Raw genomic sequence first — 14,928 nt, 5'->3', positions numbered from 1 at the left:
GCGCCTAGAGGTTCTGCTCGGCACTCGCAGGGTGTGTGTGTTGGAGGGACTGGACCCCACACCACCAGGCAAGCAGTTCCCCAGCACCAGCTGGTGTCCTTCCGTTCAGCTCGGTCTGACACTGTCCACCTGGAGACAGCGTCAGATCCCACAGTCCTCCAGGGCCGCTTCCCCTCCCCCCAGTTCAGATGCCCGTCCCACGTCCAGGCTGTCACCTGGGCATCTGACCATCTGGCAGGAGGTTCCCACAACCCCCTCCTCGGGTTCCATTAATTTGCTGGAGTGGCTCTCAGAACTCAGAACATCTTTTTACTTACTGGATCACTGGTTTACTATAGAAGGGTATAACTCAGGAACAGCCAGACAGAAGAGATGCACGGGGCAAGGCATGGGGGACGGGCGCAGTCTCCATGCACCACTCTCCCCAGATCTCCAGGGCTTCACCACCCCGAAGCTCTGAACCCTGTCCTTTCGGGTTTTTATGGAGGCTTCGTCACATAGGCCTGATTAAATCATTGGTCTTTGGCAATAGGTTCGGCCCCTAGTCCCCCTACCTTCCCTGGAGGTCAGGGGTGAGACTGAAAGTTCCGACCGTGTAATCACATGGTTGGCCCCACTGGCCGCCAGCCCCCATCTCTAGGTGCTTCCAGAAGTCTCCTCGTTAACATAGGAGACACATAGGGAATTCCAAGGGTTTAGGAGCTCTGTGCCAGGAGCAGGGAAGAAGACCAAATGTGTATTTCTCATTGTACACAGCACAGCACTCAGTGAATGCTGTGGCTTTGGCCCTTCCCTTTACCTCCTGAGCTGTTTGCATTGCCTTTGAGGACTCTGAGACATCAGGGAATTTCCAGTGTCTGAATTCCAGGTCGGGGGAAATGGAAAGGGGAGCTGTACTTCACAGGACCGGGCAGGGGGAGGGGGGACGAGTGTATTAGAACTAAATTGGCAAACACACAAGCACCTGCTGCCAGCAGACCCGCCTCGACAGCCAGGGGGCGGGACGGCAGCTCTCTGGACCTTTCGAATGGTCTCACAATCTCTGTGCCAGGGGGACGAGAGGATGCATCTGCCCAGCCCTACAGACTCCAACTTCTACCGCGCCCTGATGGACGAAGAGGACATGGAGGATGTCGTGGATGCCGATGAGTACCTCATCCCCCAGCAGGGCTTCTTCCACAGCCCCACCACTTCCCGGACGCCCCTCCTCAGTTCTCTGGTACCAAAGTCACTCTTGCTCAAGCTCTGCCTCCTGGTTTGAACAGACTGAGTTTTGGCAAAAAATGATACCCATCTTGGGGAACTCACGTAGAGACAGAGAAGTAAACGTTAACCAGACGGTAAAGCCAAAATCAGAATGAATCACTTCACTGTATTAATTATCTTACTGCACTGCAGCAACTGGATCATTACCTTTTCTGGTCCACTAAGGAACAGAGTTAACTCAGAACTAAACCTAGTTTTTCTAAAGCTAATGAGTCAAGACGAAATCAAGGCCCTTTAACTGTGCCCCCCCTCCCGGAGGCCCCCCCTCCCCCCCGCCCTGCTCTCAGTGGGGATGGGTGAGCGTCCACGTGCACCGTAAACAGCTGTGATTCTTTTTCAGAGCGCCGCCAGCAACACTCCCACTGTGGCTTGCGTTGATAGAAACGGGGTAGGTATCAGCTCCTATAAACTAGAATTAAATAACAGCTCTGTACCACGGCTCTATTAGACATGAAAAATGCCCACCCTAACCCAGAAAGCTGTGATTTTCCTTCCTGTATTGTTTGATCCCTACCCTAAGGCCAGCAGTTAGCTATCACTTATCAAAATGCTACTGAAAATATAGTTGATGGACCAGCAGGCATCATGCAGTTCATGGACCTGGCAGTTTGTTAGAAATGCGAACTGTTGGGCCAGCACCCCAGACCTACTGACTCAGGATCTGCGGGGAGGGGCCTGGCCGTCTGTATTCGAGCCCACCTTCCAGGTGATGCTGTTGCTTGATGTGTGAAGCCTTGATTAGACCCACACTCACCAATGTAGCAGCCACTAGCCACATGTGGCTGCTTAAATTTACATTTTCATTAATTAAAATTTTAAATTCAGTTCCTCACACGCGTGGTTAGTAGCTACCACTTGGAAGAGCACAGATCACGGAACACGTCTGTCATTGCAGAAAGCCCTGCTGGACGGCCCTGGCCAGGGCCGGGCCACTTGCCCTGTGGTCTGTGGGCCACCTGTGGGTGGTGCGGCTCCTCTCCCAGACCTGCTGGATCAGAGTCTGCAGGTTAACGAGCTGCCGGGTGACCCTGATCCCCGCCGAAGTGAGCGGCACGGGCTGCAGTAACCTTGCCCCGTCTCCTCCCCAGCAGAGCTATCCCCTCAAGGAAGATAGCTTCTTGCAGCGGTACAGCTCAGACCCCACTGGCGCCTTGACCGAGGATAGCATAGATGACGCCTTCCTTCCAGCGCCCGGTGAGTGCCTCGCTCTGGAAGCAGTCACGCTCCTGAGCCTCCGTCCCCGGTGCCCCGGCCAGCTGCTGCTTTCGAGCTGGCCCAGAGGGGGGGCCCACGGCACGCGTGCAGACACGATGGATGGAGGAAGAGGCCGATCAACAGGAACCGCTAGGCACGCGCACGGGTCTCTGAGGGGCTCAGGGCGTGTCCAGGTTGTCTTTAGAATGAATCTGCACATTTTCTAGAATTTGAAGCCAACAGCAGAGATATACATGTGTGAGCATGTGCTCTCTCTCTCTCTCTCTCTCTCTCTCTCTCTCTCTCTCTCTCTCAACAGGAACCGCTAGGCACGCGCACGGGTCTCTGAGGGGCTCAGGGCGTGTCCAGGTTGTCTTTAGAATGAATCTGCACGTTTTCTAGAATTTGAAGCCAACAGCAGAGATATACATGTGTGAGCATGTGCGCTCTCTCTCTCTCTCTCCCTCCCTCCCTCCCTCCCTCCCTCCCTCTCTCTCCCTCCCTCTCTCTCTCTCTCTCTCTCTCTCTCGTCTGTCCTCTGAGAACTTTAAATTGGCAAAAGATAAACGTGTCCACTGCTCTGAGAAGGACCAGAGAGTCGTCTCCCCAGGCTTCCCTGATTCTGTTATCCGTTGCCTCGCTGAAGAACATCCACGGGCTCAGAATTGAGCCGTGGAATCCTGCTTAGGATGGTGCTTTGCTGATTACGTCTGATTTCTTTTCAATTTCAGAATACGTAAACCAGTCCATTCCCAAAAGGCCCGCGGGCTCTGTCCAGAACCCCGTCTATCACAATCAGCCTCTGAACCCGGCTCCAGGCAGAGAGCCTCACTACCAGAATTCCCACGGCAATGCCGTCGACAGCCCCGAGTATCTCAGCGCCGCCCACCCCGCCTGCACCAACGGTGTGCTCGACGGCCCTGCCCTCTGGGCGCAGAAGGGCGGCCACCAGATTAGCCTGGACAACCCTGCCTACCAGCAGGCCTTCCTTCCCAAGGAAGCCAAGTCAAACGGCATCTTTAAGGGTCCTGCCGCTGAAAATGCAGAATACCTGAGGGCAGCACCAGCAGGCAGTGACCTTACTGGGGCCTGACCACGGAGGATGGCCTCAGCCCTAAAAATTCCAGCCCCTGCGGCCCCCAGGACCAAGCCACGGCAGCTACTCAATCCTGTCAGCCATACTCACATTAACTCTTGGACCCACGGGCTGGTTTGGCCACATTTGCCGTGATCGGCCCATCTTTCAGCCAACAAGTGCCCCCGACTCGGATGCACTTTGGGGAGTTGCAGGGACACTCCTTTGTCTTCAAACTGTGACGCTTCCACAAAAGGCATCCAGAAAGAATGCTGTCCATTTGGGCAGAAGTTCACCTTTCAATGAGATGAGGTATATTTGAAAAACACTAAACATGTTTAAGGAGTTTTATTGCTTGGGGACCTCTGGGGTTTTAATTGTCATTGATTTTGCTCTTAATGGGCTTTTCCAATGAGGGAAAAATCTTGCTTGTAGCACCTGTGGCACTGAGTTGACCCAGGCCCACCTGTGACCAAGAAGCAAGGGTCGGTCTTCCAGCTAACACTTGATTCCATTGGCTCTGCTTGGAGACTCTTCCATTGCAAGACAGTTGAATAACGAACCAGTCCTCTGGATCCTAAGCAGGCCCGATTGGTACTATTATCAAATCACGGCAGGTGCAAGAGGATAAGCCACTTGGAACTCTTCCTGGGCAAGGAAGAAACAGAGGGGGGAGAATTCTTCCTCAGACTTACTTTTATATAAATGTCTCCATGGTACTTAACTCTCCATTGGTTGACCAGTGTTTTCTGATTATTAGATTTGTTTCTTTTCCATTCCACTGTTTTGAAATTCAGTATGCTTTCCCTGTCAGCAGGAGGAGACGGTAACCAAGATCAGCTCATATTTGATTCATCAGCATTCAGACCAGTTGCCTTTAATTGAGATGGGATGACAGCGCAAAAAGGAACAAATCCCCCAAATTTGAGTCTCAGAGGAAATACATCAAGTCCTTTGGGGGTCGGGGGACAGGCATGTATCGGGAGACTGCAAAAACGAAGCTGCTCTTAAAACTTTTAGCTCCCCCCAACCAAAAAAAAATTTGTTTAAGCTATTCATGGAAGATAGTTTTCCTTTTATTTCACTTCAAGGGTTTTTTACTCCAAGGGTACTTTGCCCCTCACTGGTAAGCTGCCCCTGAAGCTCCTCCTTGCCCTTGGTGAGCTGAAGGGCCCAGGCTCCGGGGCAGCTCCACAGCAATGTCTCGCCCTCACCACTGCTGGCACGTTTTAGAACAGAGACAGCAGTTTGTGTCGTGTGGAATTCAAGTGGTAAATATGAAATTTGACTTTGATGATACTGCCTTCATAACATCTATAGGCATGTGAGAAGAAGAAAGCAATTTCCCCTTAAAATAACTCCCTGTAATTGGAGGACCTGCTGCTTAGGACACCAGCATTTTCTCACCTGTGTCCCCACACCCTGACTGTTAACACACTTCTCTGTAGACAGTGTTACAAACACTGTTAGTCAACATCCATCTCAGCCAGGAAGAAATGCTTCAGACAGTATTTTCAGCCACCCCTCCCACATCCACGATTTTCCTTTAGCTTAGTTATTTATTGACTCAGATGGATCAGGGCCCCAGTTTTGTTACCAAAGTATTTTATCTTGTCTCAATGGAAATATAAACTATATTCAATTCAATTCCATCACATCGTGTTCTAAATACCCTTGAACACCTTACCAGCCCGGCATAGGTACTGAAGATAAACAAAACATAATCCATGATTCCACGAAATTCACAATTGAGCGAAGAAAACTGACTCACAAACACCAGCCTTAAAACAATATGACAGGTGCCAGACATGACATGTCAGCCCGGCACCGTGACAGCACAAAGCAGGGAGTAAGGGGGACCGGGTCCTGGAGGAGCCGTGGTGGAGGTGGGTTAAAAGACCCCCAGGGCGTCAGCCACTGGAAAATGGAAAGTGCATTCCCAGAAGAGGGAGCCTCAACCGCGAAAGCATCTGCCACAGGAACCACTCGTGCAGCCAGTCTGCAGGCCCGCTGCCCCTTCCGGCCTGGGAGTCACGTTCCCCAAGGGCCCTTCGGGTCCGTCCCCACGGGGGATTTGAACATGATTCGAGGAAAGATTAAACAACACCTCTTAAGAATCTGAAATTTTATGTCCTTGTCAGTAAACCACTTTCATTATTTATTCACCTCAGAACATAAATACTTTAGCCCACTATTTATCCAGCACTGAGAAACAGAACGGTTCACATTCTGCTGTCACTTATTTGTCAGGAAGCAGATGGTGAGGGAGGGCCACAACATGCTGGTCCAATGGTAGCAGTCAAATCCTAGTATTTTTGTAATTTGAAATACTTTACTATAACATAATAAAACAGCAAGAACTATGCAAGTTTTTTCTTCTTTGTATTTCAGTTTTCCTGCGTAAAATGTAGTTGCTAAATTCTCTTGAAGATTGTGTTTCCCAGAATGGTCTCACTATGTCTGTCCAGGGAGGTGCAGGGGGGCCTGTAGATGCATCAGAGCCCAAGAGAGCCTGAGTCCAGCCCGGGGGTCCCTGGGAGGTCAGGAGGGGGGCTCCCAGGGCTCCAGGATTCCCACGTTGTGGCTCTGACCGGCCGGACCTCAAAGCTTAACGCTCACCCCTTTGGTTCCTCCTAGTTGACACCAGGCCCCGAGGTCCCACAGAGAGCCTGTCTTCTGTTGCCTCCCCAGCCACCCCTGGAACCCTTCCCCACGGCTCAGCTCCAGACCAGGCCTTTGGACACAGGTCAGGGGGAAGTAAGAGTCAGAGGCTAACGTTTACAGCTGACCCTTGAACAACATGGGTGCGGGTCCCCTTAGACGTGGATTTTTTCACTAGTGAACGTGACAGTTCTACACGAGCCCCAGTTGGCTGAATCCTCAGATAAAGAACCGGAGGCTCCAGAGCGCCAACTTACTCAAGTTACTGGCGGGTCCACTGCTCAGAGGGTCAGCGCCCCAACCTGAGTCATTCCAGGGTCAGCTGTCCAGTGGGCCTTACACACATCTTCTCACATAATCTTTAAGGGGTCCCTATTGTCACACTCTGCGAAAAAATTGTTCTGTCACCTCAGGAAGACAGAGATGAATCTTCCAAACTCTAGGTTTGCTCTGGTCCAAGCTGTCGCTGATTTTACAGCTAGGAGCACAGTGGTGGAGACAGCGTTCCAGTTGACCATAAGGCTTCGGTATTTGTTGAAAGTTCTTAATTAATTTTGAGCTTTAGCCCTCCCCCGCCCCAACTGCAGACAGACGTGAACCATGAATTGCAGAAGCACGAAGGTCGTGCTTCTCAGGCTGGCTGCCCTTGGGAGTCTCCCGGGTCCCAACCAAAAAGGGTCTGAATTCGTCTCAGGTGCAGCCTGGGCCCAGGGATTTTCAGAGCTTCCCCAGGTGACTCTGAAGAGCGCCAGAGTTTGGGGCGCAGCCGTGTAAAGGAAAGGCTCTGCAGGGGAGACCCAGCCTCGGGCCGACGGCCTCCCGCTCATGGTGCGCTCAGCGTGTAGGATGCGGCTGTTCGGTTTCAGCGACTCACGGTTCTCACGCTTGCTGCCCAGCAGGACCGCCTGTGAGCTCAAAAGGACCAAGTGAATGGGAATTCTCCGGGCTCCCCGTGTGGTTCTAATGGGCAACCAGAGTTGAAACCCTCATCTCTAAGGTCACCTTCCCTTGTACAAGCCTAGGCGTCTGCACCGTGCCCCCAAGTCAGGGCAGCATCAGAGAAACTGTGTGTGTGGAAGAGATTCCCGAGGCAGGCCCCGAACGACCCGCTGTCCCCGGTGTGCCTGGAGACTCAGCCGCTGGTGGCCATTCCGGAAGCCTCTAATTCCTTGTCACCAGCAGCTAACTCATCCTGAAAGTGGCAGATACCCAAATCTGAGCCTTGAGAAAGCCCTGGACAGTTTCATTTTCCAAGAAGTATTAGAAAAATCCATCTCCTGCTGCGGGGAATGAGCTGCTCACCCAAAGTGGCAGCTGTTGAAATCGCCCTTAACATCTATTCTGCATTTCTTTCCTGGTGACGAGCACATCATTACAACATAATGATCTTTGTTTTTTCTTTGCTGGGGCTGTAAAACCTTAGTGAATAGAAACCCCTACCTCCATCACCTATCACACCGGCTGTATGAGGAGCACAGATTTTTTACTATTAAAGACACATTCCAACAAGATTTTTAAATGTAAGCCTATTTTTGTAACTTTTTTGAGCACTGAACTTTGTAAGGTATATTTATAGGAAAACTCACTTTTCTACTAAAAGAAATAGCTTACTTTAGAAAGACTGCAAGAGAATCAAAATTTGAAACTGAAATTTTTGTTTAAAGGGATTTGACTGAAACGAGAGAAAATTCTCTTCTCTCTCATAAAAAGGCACAACATCATTGCAGAGCTAGGCTAGGTTGTTGTCCTGATGAAGAGGAGACTCGTTTTTATATCTATAAAGTGAGAAAAAGGTGGAAAGCACATTTAGTTTCTTGGTCTGAAGCAGGTTCATTGGACTCTGGGGCAATTCGGTGGGAAAGAATCACTGTTACAACTAATACACAACTTCAACTGCGTGCCGTACTCCACCCATCTGCCAACGGGACCCTGTAAATGTGGGAGAAACAACAGCGGAGCACTTTGCTGGTTTCTCTATCCCAATCTGGCTTTGATGCAAAGTATTTTATTTTTGTATTTACAATTGATATGCAATTACGATATAGACTAGAAACACCAGCAGAGCCCTAATAACGTTTAGCGTGTTTGATGAATGCCACCAACGGTCTTCCAAACTAAGCTGTTCCTGCACCCTAGGGATGGGGTTCTCAACGCCGGCTGCACAGTGAAATCGAGGGGGGAGCTTCTGAAAATCTTGAGGCCCAGCCGTGCCTCAGGCCAGCGAAACCCAGGATTTATACTTTGTAAAGCTCCCAAAATCATTCTGGTGTTCAGCCAAGGCTGAGAACCACCAGCCTAGAGATTAGCCACAGGTGTGTGGACTTGCAGGCAGATTCTGCAGTTGTAGACACCTGAGGATTGAGAGAAGTCCAAGCACAAAGACCCCAGCATCGGACTTCCCTGGTGGCGCAGTGGTTAAGAATCCGCCTGCCGATGCAGGGGACACGGGTTCAAGCCCCGGTCCGGGAAGATCCCACATGCCGCGGAGCAACTAAGCCCAAGCGCCACAACTACTAAGCCTGTGCTCTAGAGCCCACACACCACAACTACGGAGCCGCGAGCCTAGAGCCCCTGCTCGGCAACAAGAGAAGCCGCCACAATGAGAAACCTGCGCACCGCAACGAAGAGTAACCCCCGCTCGCCACAACTAGAGAAAGCCTGTGTGCAGCAACGAAGACCCAACACAGCCAAAAATAAATTAATTTTTTAAAAAACCCAGCATCACTCGCTGAGCGTCAGGAAGCTGGATGGACGGGGAGGGTCCAGGGCACGTGCCCAAGCACTAGAGGGGAGAGGGCCAAAAGGAAATACAGAACAGACCCCTTTTTTCCATGTCTTCCATTAAAAGTGGACTGATCGTGAGCATCCTTGCTGCTTCTGCAACCAGCTGGCTGCCCTGCCCGGAGCCGCTGTGCATCCCTTATTGCCCAGGGAGAAAGGAAGCAGCTATCCACAGAGCAAGCCGGCAAGGAGATTGCATGAGTAGTTGCATGGCGTTTGTAAAAACCAGAGCCAACGAGAGGATGCTTGCTTTAAGAAACACGTCTTATATTTTTTTAATATATTATATCTGGGATAAAAACTGAAGCAATTAGTACTATTTTCTCTTCCACGAGCACAGTATGCCTTCCGAGATTACACATTCCTATCTGAATTGCCAGCAGAAGTACTAAAAATCCCCACCCTATCACCTGGTAGATAAAACTACACATTTTTAGGTGCATTTACTTATTTTTTTTTTTAAAAAGAAACCCTTCTGACTTAATTTGGCTACAGAGTAATCTTGCTGTATAATAGAAACTCTTGGAAACAAAGACATGCTATGGATCTGATGACTGATATTAGAGGTGATGATGTAACTGATTAGCCTCAGACACCAATAACTTCGTTTTGAAACAAGCAATACTTTTTATAGCCTCTATATATGGTACGTTTTAACACTGTAAAGTTTTGCTATGATGAAAGCAATATTTGTACAAATGGAAAGCAAGATTTCCTTTTATATGGTTTACACTGTTGATCAAAACATGTTGATTGTATATGGAGTATTAAAAAATTAGATGTATACTATTCATTGTTCGTTACTCATACTTACCTTATAAAAACTAATATTGCATTCTTGTTAATGCAGTGTTGATATTAGTTGTTAATCATATCTGACCTACTGTAGATGTTCTTTCCTGACAACTTTTTAACGTTCACTAATAAACTTGATTTTTAGAGCAGTTTTAGTTTCAGCAGCTGCAAAACTGAGGAGAAATTATGGAGAGTTACCGCATACCCTCTTCCCCAGGCGCTCCACTCCCGCCGGCTACACCGTAGGGCCTGACACGCTTCAGCGAGTGGAGCCGTCTCAATGCCGTGCTGTGCAGGGCACACCTCCCAAGATCTCCCCTTCCCAGATCTCCTCCAAGAGAGAGGCCTCCTTGCGGAAGAGATGAGTCTGTAGCAAGGTCGTGTTTCCTCGGGACGCCAGAAGTCTGCTGTGATTCTGCTCCGTAATAAACACTGAAAGTCAGAGACATTCACCAGCCACAACCCTGTGCTCGGGCGTCGGGCCGAGCTGCTCCAACTCTCTCCCCATCATCACCCCCCGTACCGCGGGGGAGACCTGCCTGCCCGTCCTGAGCCATTTCCTCACTGCTGTGTTGAGATTAAATCCTTGAACGGCTCAGGGAGTCGGAGGGCGTTTGTCACCTGAACCGGCCGGAAGGGGCAGCGGGTGGTGGGAGGCACAGCACCTGGGCAGGAGGCGGCAGTCACCTGGAGCCGTCCCACCCTCCCGAGGCCACCGCCCAGGCTCCCCCTGTGTCACAACCTCCCTAATGCTGGCCGCGTAGACGCCCATCACTTCCAGGGGAGGCGCAGCTTTGTTTGGTGTGGTGCATCCCTTAGATCATTTATCACCCACGTGCAGCACAGGCTGCGGGGGAGCTGTCACTCGGGGGGCAGCAGGACTTCAGGATCACCAGGTTCCGGAAGCATAAGCGGATCCAGGGGCCTCCCCGGGTCGCTGTGGGACCCCAGGCCTCCTGGCCTCCCGAGCCCCCAGCCCCTGGTGTGCTCGGTGCCCTGGGCCTCTTAGAGCTCACAGCCTTCCATCAGGGCTGAACCCTCACGGAGAGAAGGGTGAGGCAGACAGGGACAGTGCTGGGGCCCCGGCTGCCTGGAGCCTGAAATGTCACCCCCAAGGGAAGGTCGTGGCTTCCAACCCCACCTCAGGGCAAACGCAGCAGCACCCCACTCTCCCCCGACCCCACCCCTGGAACCCTAGCTGAAGCTCAGTGCACATGGGGTTTCAGCTTGAAGGGATTCTGCCTTTGGAATCAAAGGCAAAGTCATCACAGCTCTCTGGGGAGAGAAAAGCTTTCCCAAGAATAGGAGGGTCTGAAAAAGATGAGGAGACGGTTCGTCCCTGGGTTTTCCGCTTGTTCAGAGCGTGGGCAAGTCCTCCTGAGGCCAGTTCTCCAGGTTGTGTTATATCCTGGCTCGTCCTCCAGGCCATCCACTTCCTTCCTTCACACCCGGGAAAGGACATTTAAAAACTTGGGTAGAAAAGCCGTAAGATCACATGCAGTGGTTGAGAGTCCGCCTGCCGATGCAGGGGACACGGGTTCGCGCCCCGGTCCGGGAGGATCCCACGTGCCGCGGAGCGGCTGGGCCCGTGAGCCATCTCCCCCCTTCCCCACTTGTGGGACTCTCCTACAGGAAAGGAGTATGCGTGTGTGTCTGTACGTATGTTAATACTCACTTTTCAACCCCCGAGAAACCCATTCAAAATCCCGCCTTGCCCGGAAACTCCAGTGCATTAATTCATTCTCCAGATTTGCCCCCAGAGGGCGCCAAGACTTGCGGGGCCCCGCGTACCGCAAAAAAAAAAAAAAAAAAAAAAAAAAAACCCACAGTAAACAAAATATAATAAAGAGGCTGAGGGCATCCATTTGTAGTTTGTAAATGTGTGCGTTGAAGGAGCCTCGCCCTCCGGCCCACCAGGCAGCCATGGCGCCCTGGGAGACTCAACAGTGCAAGGACGGCCAGGTCCACGCTGAGGTCGCGCCACTGGTTCTGCCCGCAGCCTCTTTCTCCTGCCCTGGGCACTGAGCTAGAAAAGCTGGACACTAGGTTCTAAAGAAAACAAAAATACATCCTTTACATCTGCTACTCCATTCCTGAAAGTCAACCCCAACGAGGCCAAGCACAGAGCTGTCCCGTCAAGGCACATCACGCATGCAGGTGGCAGGGCAGGCCCGATGGAAGCCGAGAGTCAACCACTCTGTCTCACCTGTGGCTCAGCTCCACGCACAGCGGGTGGCCCCCCACCTCTCCAGGTGGTCTGCACCGTGAAGGTGCTGTCAGCACCTGAGCATGAAGAGAGAGGGCAGGCTGCAGGCGGTGGCTCTGCCTACCTCCTACCCCACCCCCAGGAAAGGATGTACCCAGGGATCTGAGGGTGGTGAGGGGAAGGGAGCTAGCACTACAAGCCAGGGTCCCCAACACCTGCCGCTGAAGCTGGTGTGGCCCCAGCAAAGGGGACCTGACAACTCAGCAGGGAGTGGAAAAGCCCAAGGTTTCCAGGAGCCTTAAACGCCCATCAAATTTTCCAAAGTGCAAAATCCCTTCCTTCCTTGAACCAATGATGCCCTTAAAAAATCCAGCCCTGCTCCCTCTGCGTGGAAGTAGAAGTTGGAGGGGTACCCGCCCTCTCTTCTACTCCGGAGTGGCTCAGGGCCTCTCCTTACCAGTTATTTTATCTCTAAAGAGCTTGCCTTTTCTGCTTCTCCTCTGTCTTTCCTTACTGTATCATTTAACCACTCCGGAACTCAAGCAGAAATGGGGGAGACATTTTAACCTATGACAGGTTTCTTCTGCTCTCACCTCCACTCGGCTGACCAGTTTCCACAAGAGCAAGTCTAAGTGGAATGGATCCCACCACACAGCACACTGGCTTTAGCCATCGGGGACAAAGAGGTGCTGGGAGGACCCTGCTTCATAAAGATCAATGAATAACAGAGGAAATGGAAATGGCACAGCCCATCACTGAAAAAGTTCACTAAACCCAAATAATTTCTGGGTGTTCTAGCAAACCTGCAAAGAATAGTTAATTTTGATATCATTTAAAGTATTTCAGAACATAAAAAAAGATGGGAAGTTTCTCAACGCATTCTACAAAAGTTAGTACTAAAAAATCAAAGAAATATTGCGGAAAGAAAATTATGGCTTCGTTTATGAAGGTAGATATAGAAATCCTTAATGAAATATAGGAAATGGAATCATTTCTTCCATTAATTCAAGGACGGTTCATTATAAGATATTTTGTTTATATTCATGAAGAAATAATAGGGAGAAATTGAGGAGAAGATGGCGGAAGAGTAAGACGCGGAGATCACCTTCCTCCCCACAGATACATCAGAAATACATCTGCACGTGGAACTGCTCCTACAGAACACCCACTGAACGCTGGCAGAAGACCTCAGACCTCCCAAAAGGCAAGAAACTCCCACGTAGACCTGGGGAGGGCAAAAGAAAAAACACAGACAAAAGAATAGGGACGGGACCTGCACCAGTGGGAAGGAGCTGTGAAGGAGGAAAGGTTTCCACACACTAGGAGCCCCTTCGCGGGCGGAGACTGCGGGTGGCGGAGAGGGGGAAGCTTAGGAGCCGCGGAGGAGAGCGCAGTAACAGGGGTGCGGAGGGCAAAGCGGAGAGATTCCCGCACAGAGGATCGGTGTCGACCGGAACTCACCAGCCCGAGAGGCCTGTCTGCTCACCCGCGGGGGCGGGCGGGGCCTGGGAGCTGAGCCTCGGGCTTCGTCGGAAGCCAGGAGAGGCCTGGGGTTGGCGGCGTGAACACAGCCTGAAGGGGTTAGTGCGCCACGGCTGGCCGGGAGGGAGTCCGGGAAAAAGTCTGGAGCTGCCGAAGAGACAGGAGACTTTTTCTTACCTCTTTGTTTCCTGGTGCGCGAGGAGAGGGGATTCAGAGCGCCGCTTAAAGGAGCTCCAGAAACGGGTGCGAGCCGCGGCTATCAGCGCGGACCCCAGAGACGGGCATGAGACGGTGAGGCCGCCGCTGCCGCCACCAAGAAGCCTGTGTGCGAGCACAGGTCACTCTCCACACCGCCCCTCCCGGGAGCCTGTGCAGCCCGCCACCGCCAGGGCCCAGTGATCGAGGGACAACGTCCCCGGGAGAACGCACGGCGCGCCTCGGGCTGGTGCAACGTCACGCCGCCTCTGACGCCGCAGGCTCGCCCCGCCTCCTACCCCTCCCTCCCCCGCGGCCTGAGTGAGCCAGAGCCCGCGAATCAGCTGCTCCTTTAACCCCGTCCTGTCTGAGCGAAGAACAGACGCCCTCAGGTGATCTACATGCAGATGCGGGGCCAAATCCAAAGCTGAAACCCGGCAGCTGTGCGAACGAAGAAGAGAAAGGGAAATATCTCCCAGCAGCCTCAGGAGCAGCGGATTAAACCTCCAAAATCGGGCTTCCCTGGTGGTGCAGCGGTTGAGAGTCCACCTGCCGATGCAGGGTACGTGGGTTCGTGCCCCGGTCCGGGAAGATCCCATATGCCGCTGAGCGGCTGGGCCCTGTGAGCCATGGCTGCTGAGCCTGTGCCTCCACAACGGGAGAGGCCACAACAACCAGTGATAGGCCCACGTACGGCAAAAAAAAAAAAAAAAAAAAAAAACTCCACAATCAACTTGATGTACCTGCATCTGTGGAATACCTGAATAGACAACGAATCATCCCAAATTGAGGAGGTGGACTTTGGGAGAAAGATAGATTATTTGTTTCCCCTTTTTCTCTTTTTGTGAGTGTGTATGTGTATGCTTCTGTGTGAGATTTTGTCTGTATAGCTTTGCTTTCACCATTTGTCCTAGGGTTCTGACAGTCCCATTTATTTTTTTACTTTAAAAAATTTTTCTTCTTAATAATTATATTTTATTTTAATAACTTTATTTTACTTTATCCTACTTTATCTCCTTTCTTTCTTTCTTCCTCCCTTTCTTTCTTTCTTTCTTCCTTTGCTTTGCTTTCTATTTTTTCTCCCTTTTATTCTGAGCCATGTGGATTAAAGGCTCTTGGTACTCCAGCCAGGCATCAGGGCTGTGTCTCTGAGGTGGGAGAACCAACTTCAGAACACTGCTCCACAGAGATCTCCCAGATCCCTGTAATATCAAAAGACTCCCACACATCTCCATCTCAACACCAAGACCCAGCTTCACTCAATGACCAGCAA

At 51.3% G+C, this 14,928-nt stretch overlaps 1 protein-coding gene and 1 long non-coding RNA gene across 5 annotated transcripts in view; one reads left to right on the top strand and one right to left on the bottom strand.

The window, feature by feature from the left end:
• The window catches only part of EGFR (epidermal growth factor receptor), a 206,243-nt gene extending 196,994 nt beyond the window's left edge, over positions 1–9,249 (top strand). Inside the window, exons 20-24 of one of the 4 annotated variants that reach the window (XR_003680000.2) lie at positions 1,052–1,219; positions 1,607–1,654; positions 2,355–2,460; positions 3,192–3,847; positions 4,353–9,249. Coding sequence is in view for 2 of the 4 variants with exons in the window: in XM_024115136.3 (XP_023970904.2) it covers positions 1,052–1,219; positions 1,607–1,654; positions 2,355–2,460; positions 3,192–3,553 (684 nt within the window). In the remaining 2 variants the exon portion in view is untranslated. Of the gene's footprint in view, positions 1–1,051; positions 1,220–1,606; positions 1,655–2,354; positions 2,461–3,191 lie in introns of all 4 variants that reach the window. The other 3 variants (XR_003679999.2, XM_024115136.3, XM_028490271.2) reach the window with 3 other exon arrangements.
• Positions 1–14,124, bottom strand: part of LOC114486359 (uncharacterized) — a 464,012-nt gene extending 449,888 nt beyond the window's left edge. Inside the window, exon 1 of the long non-coding RNA XR_008617510.1 lies at positions 13,638–14,124. This is a non-coding gene — a long non-coding RNA (uncharacterized lncRNA). The remainder of the gene's footprint in view (positions 1–13,637) is intronic.
• Positions 14,125–14,928: the final 804 nt, after the last annotated feature.

Source organism: Physeter macrocephalus, chromosome 5 (genome assembly GCF_002837175.3).
Source record: "Physeter macrocephalus isolate SW-GA chromosome 5, ASM283717v5, whole genome shotgun sequence".
Taxonomy (NCBI): Eukaryota; Metazoa; Chordata; class Mammalia; order Artiodactyla; family Physeteridae; genus Physeter; species Physeter macrocephalus.
This window is presented reverse-complemented; position numbering and strand designations above follow the sequence as displayed.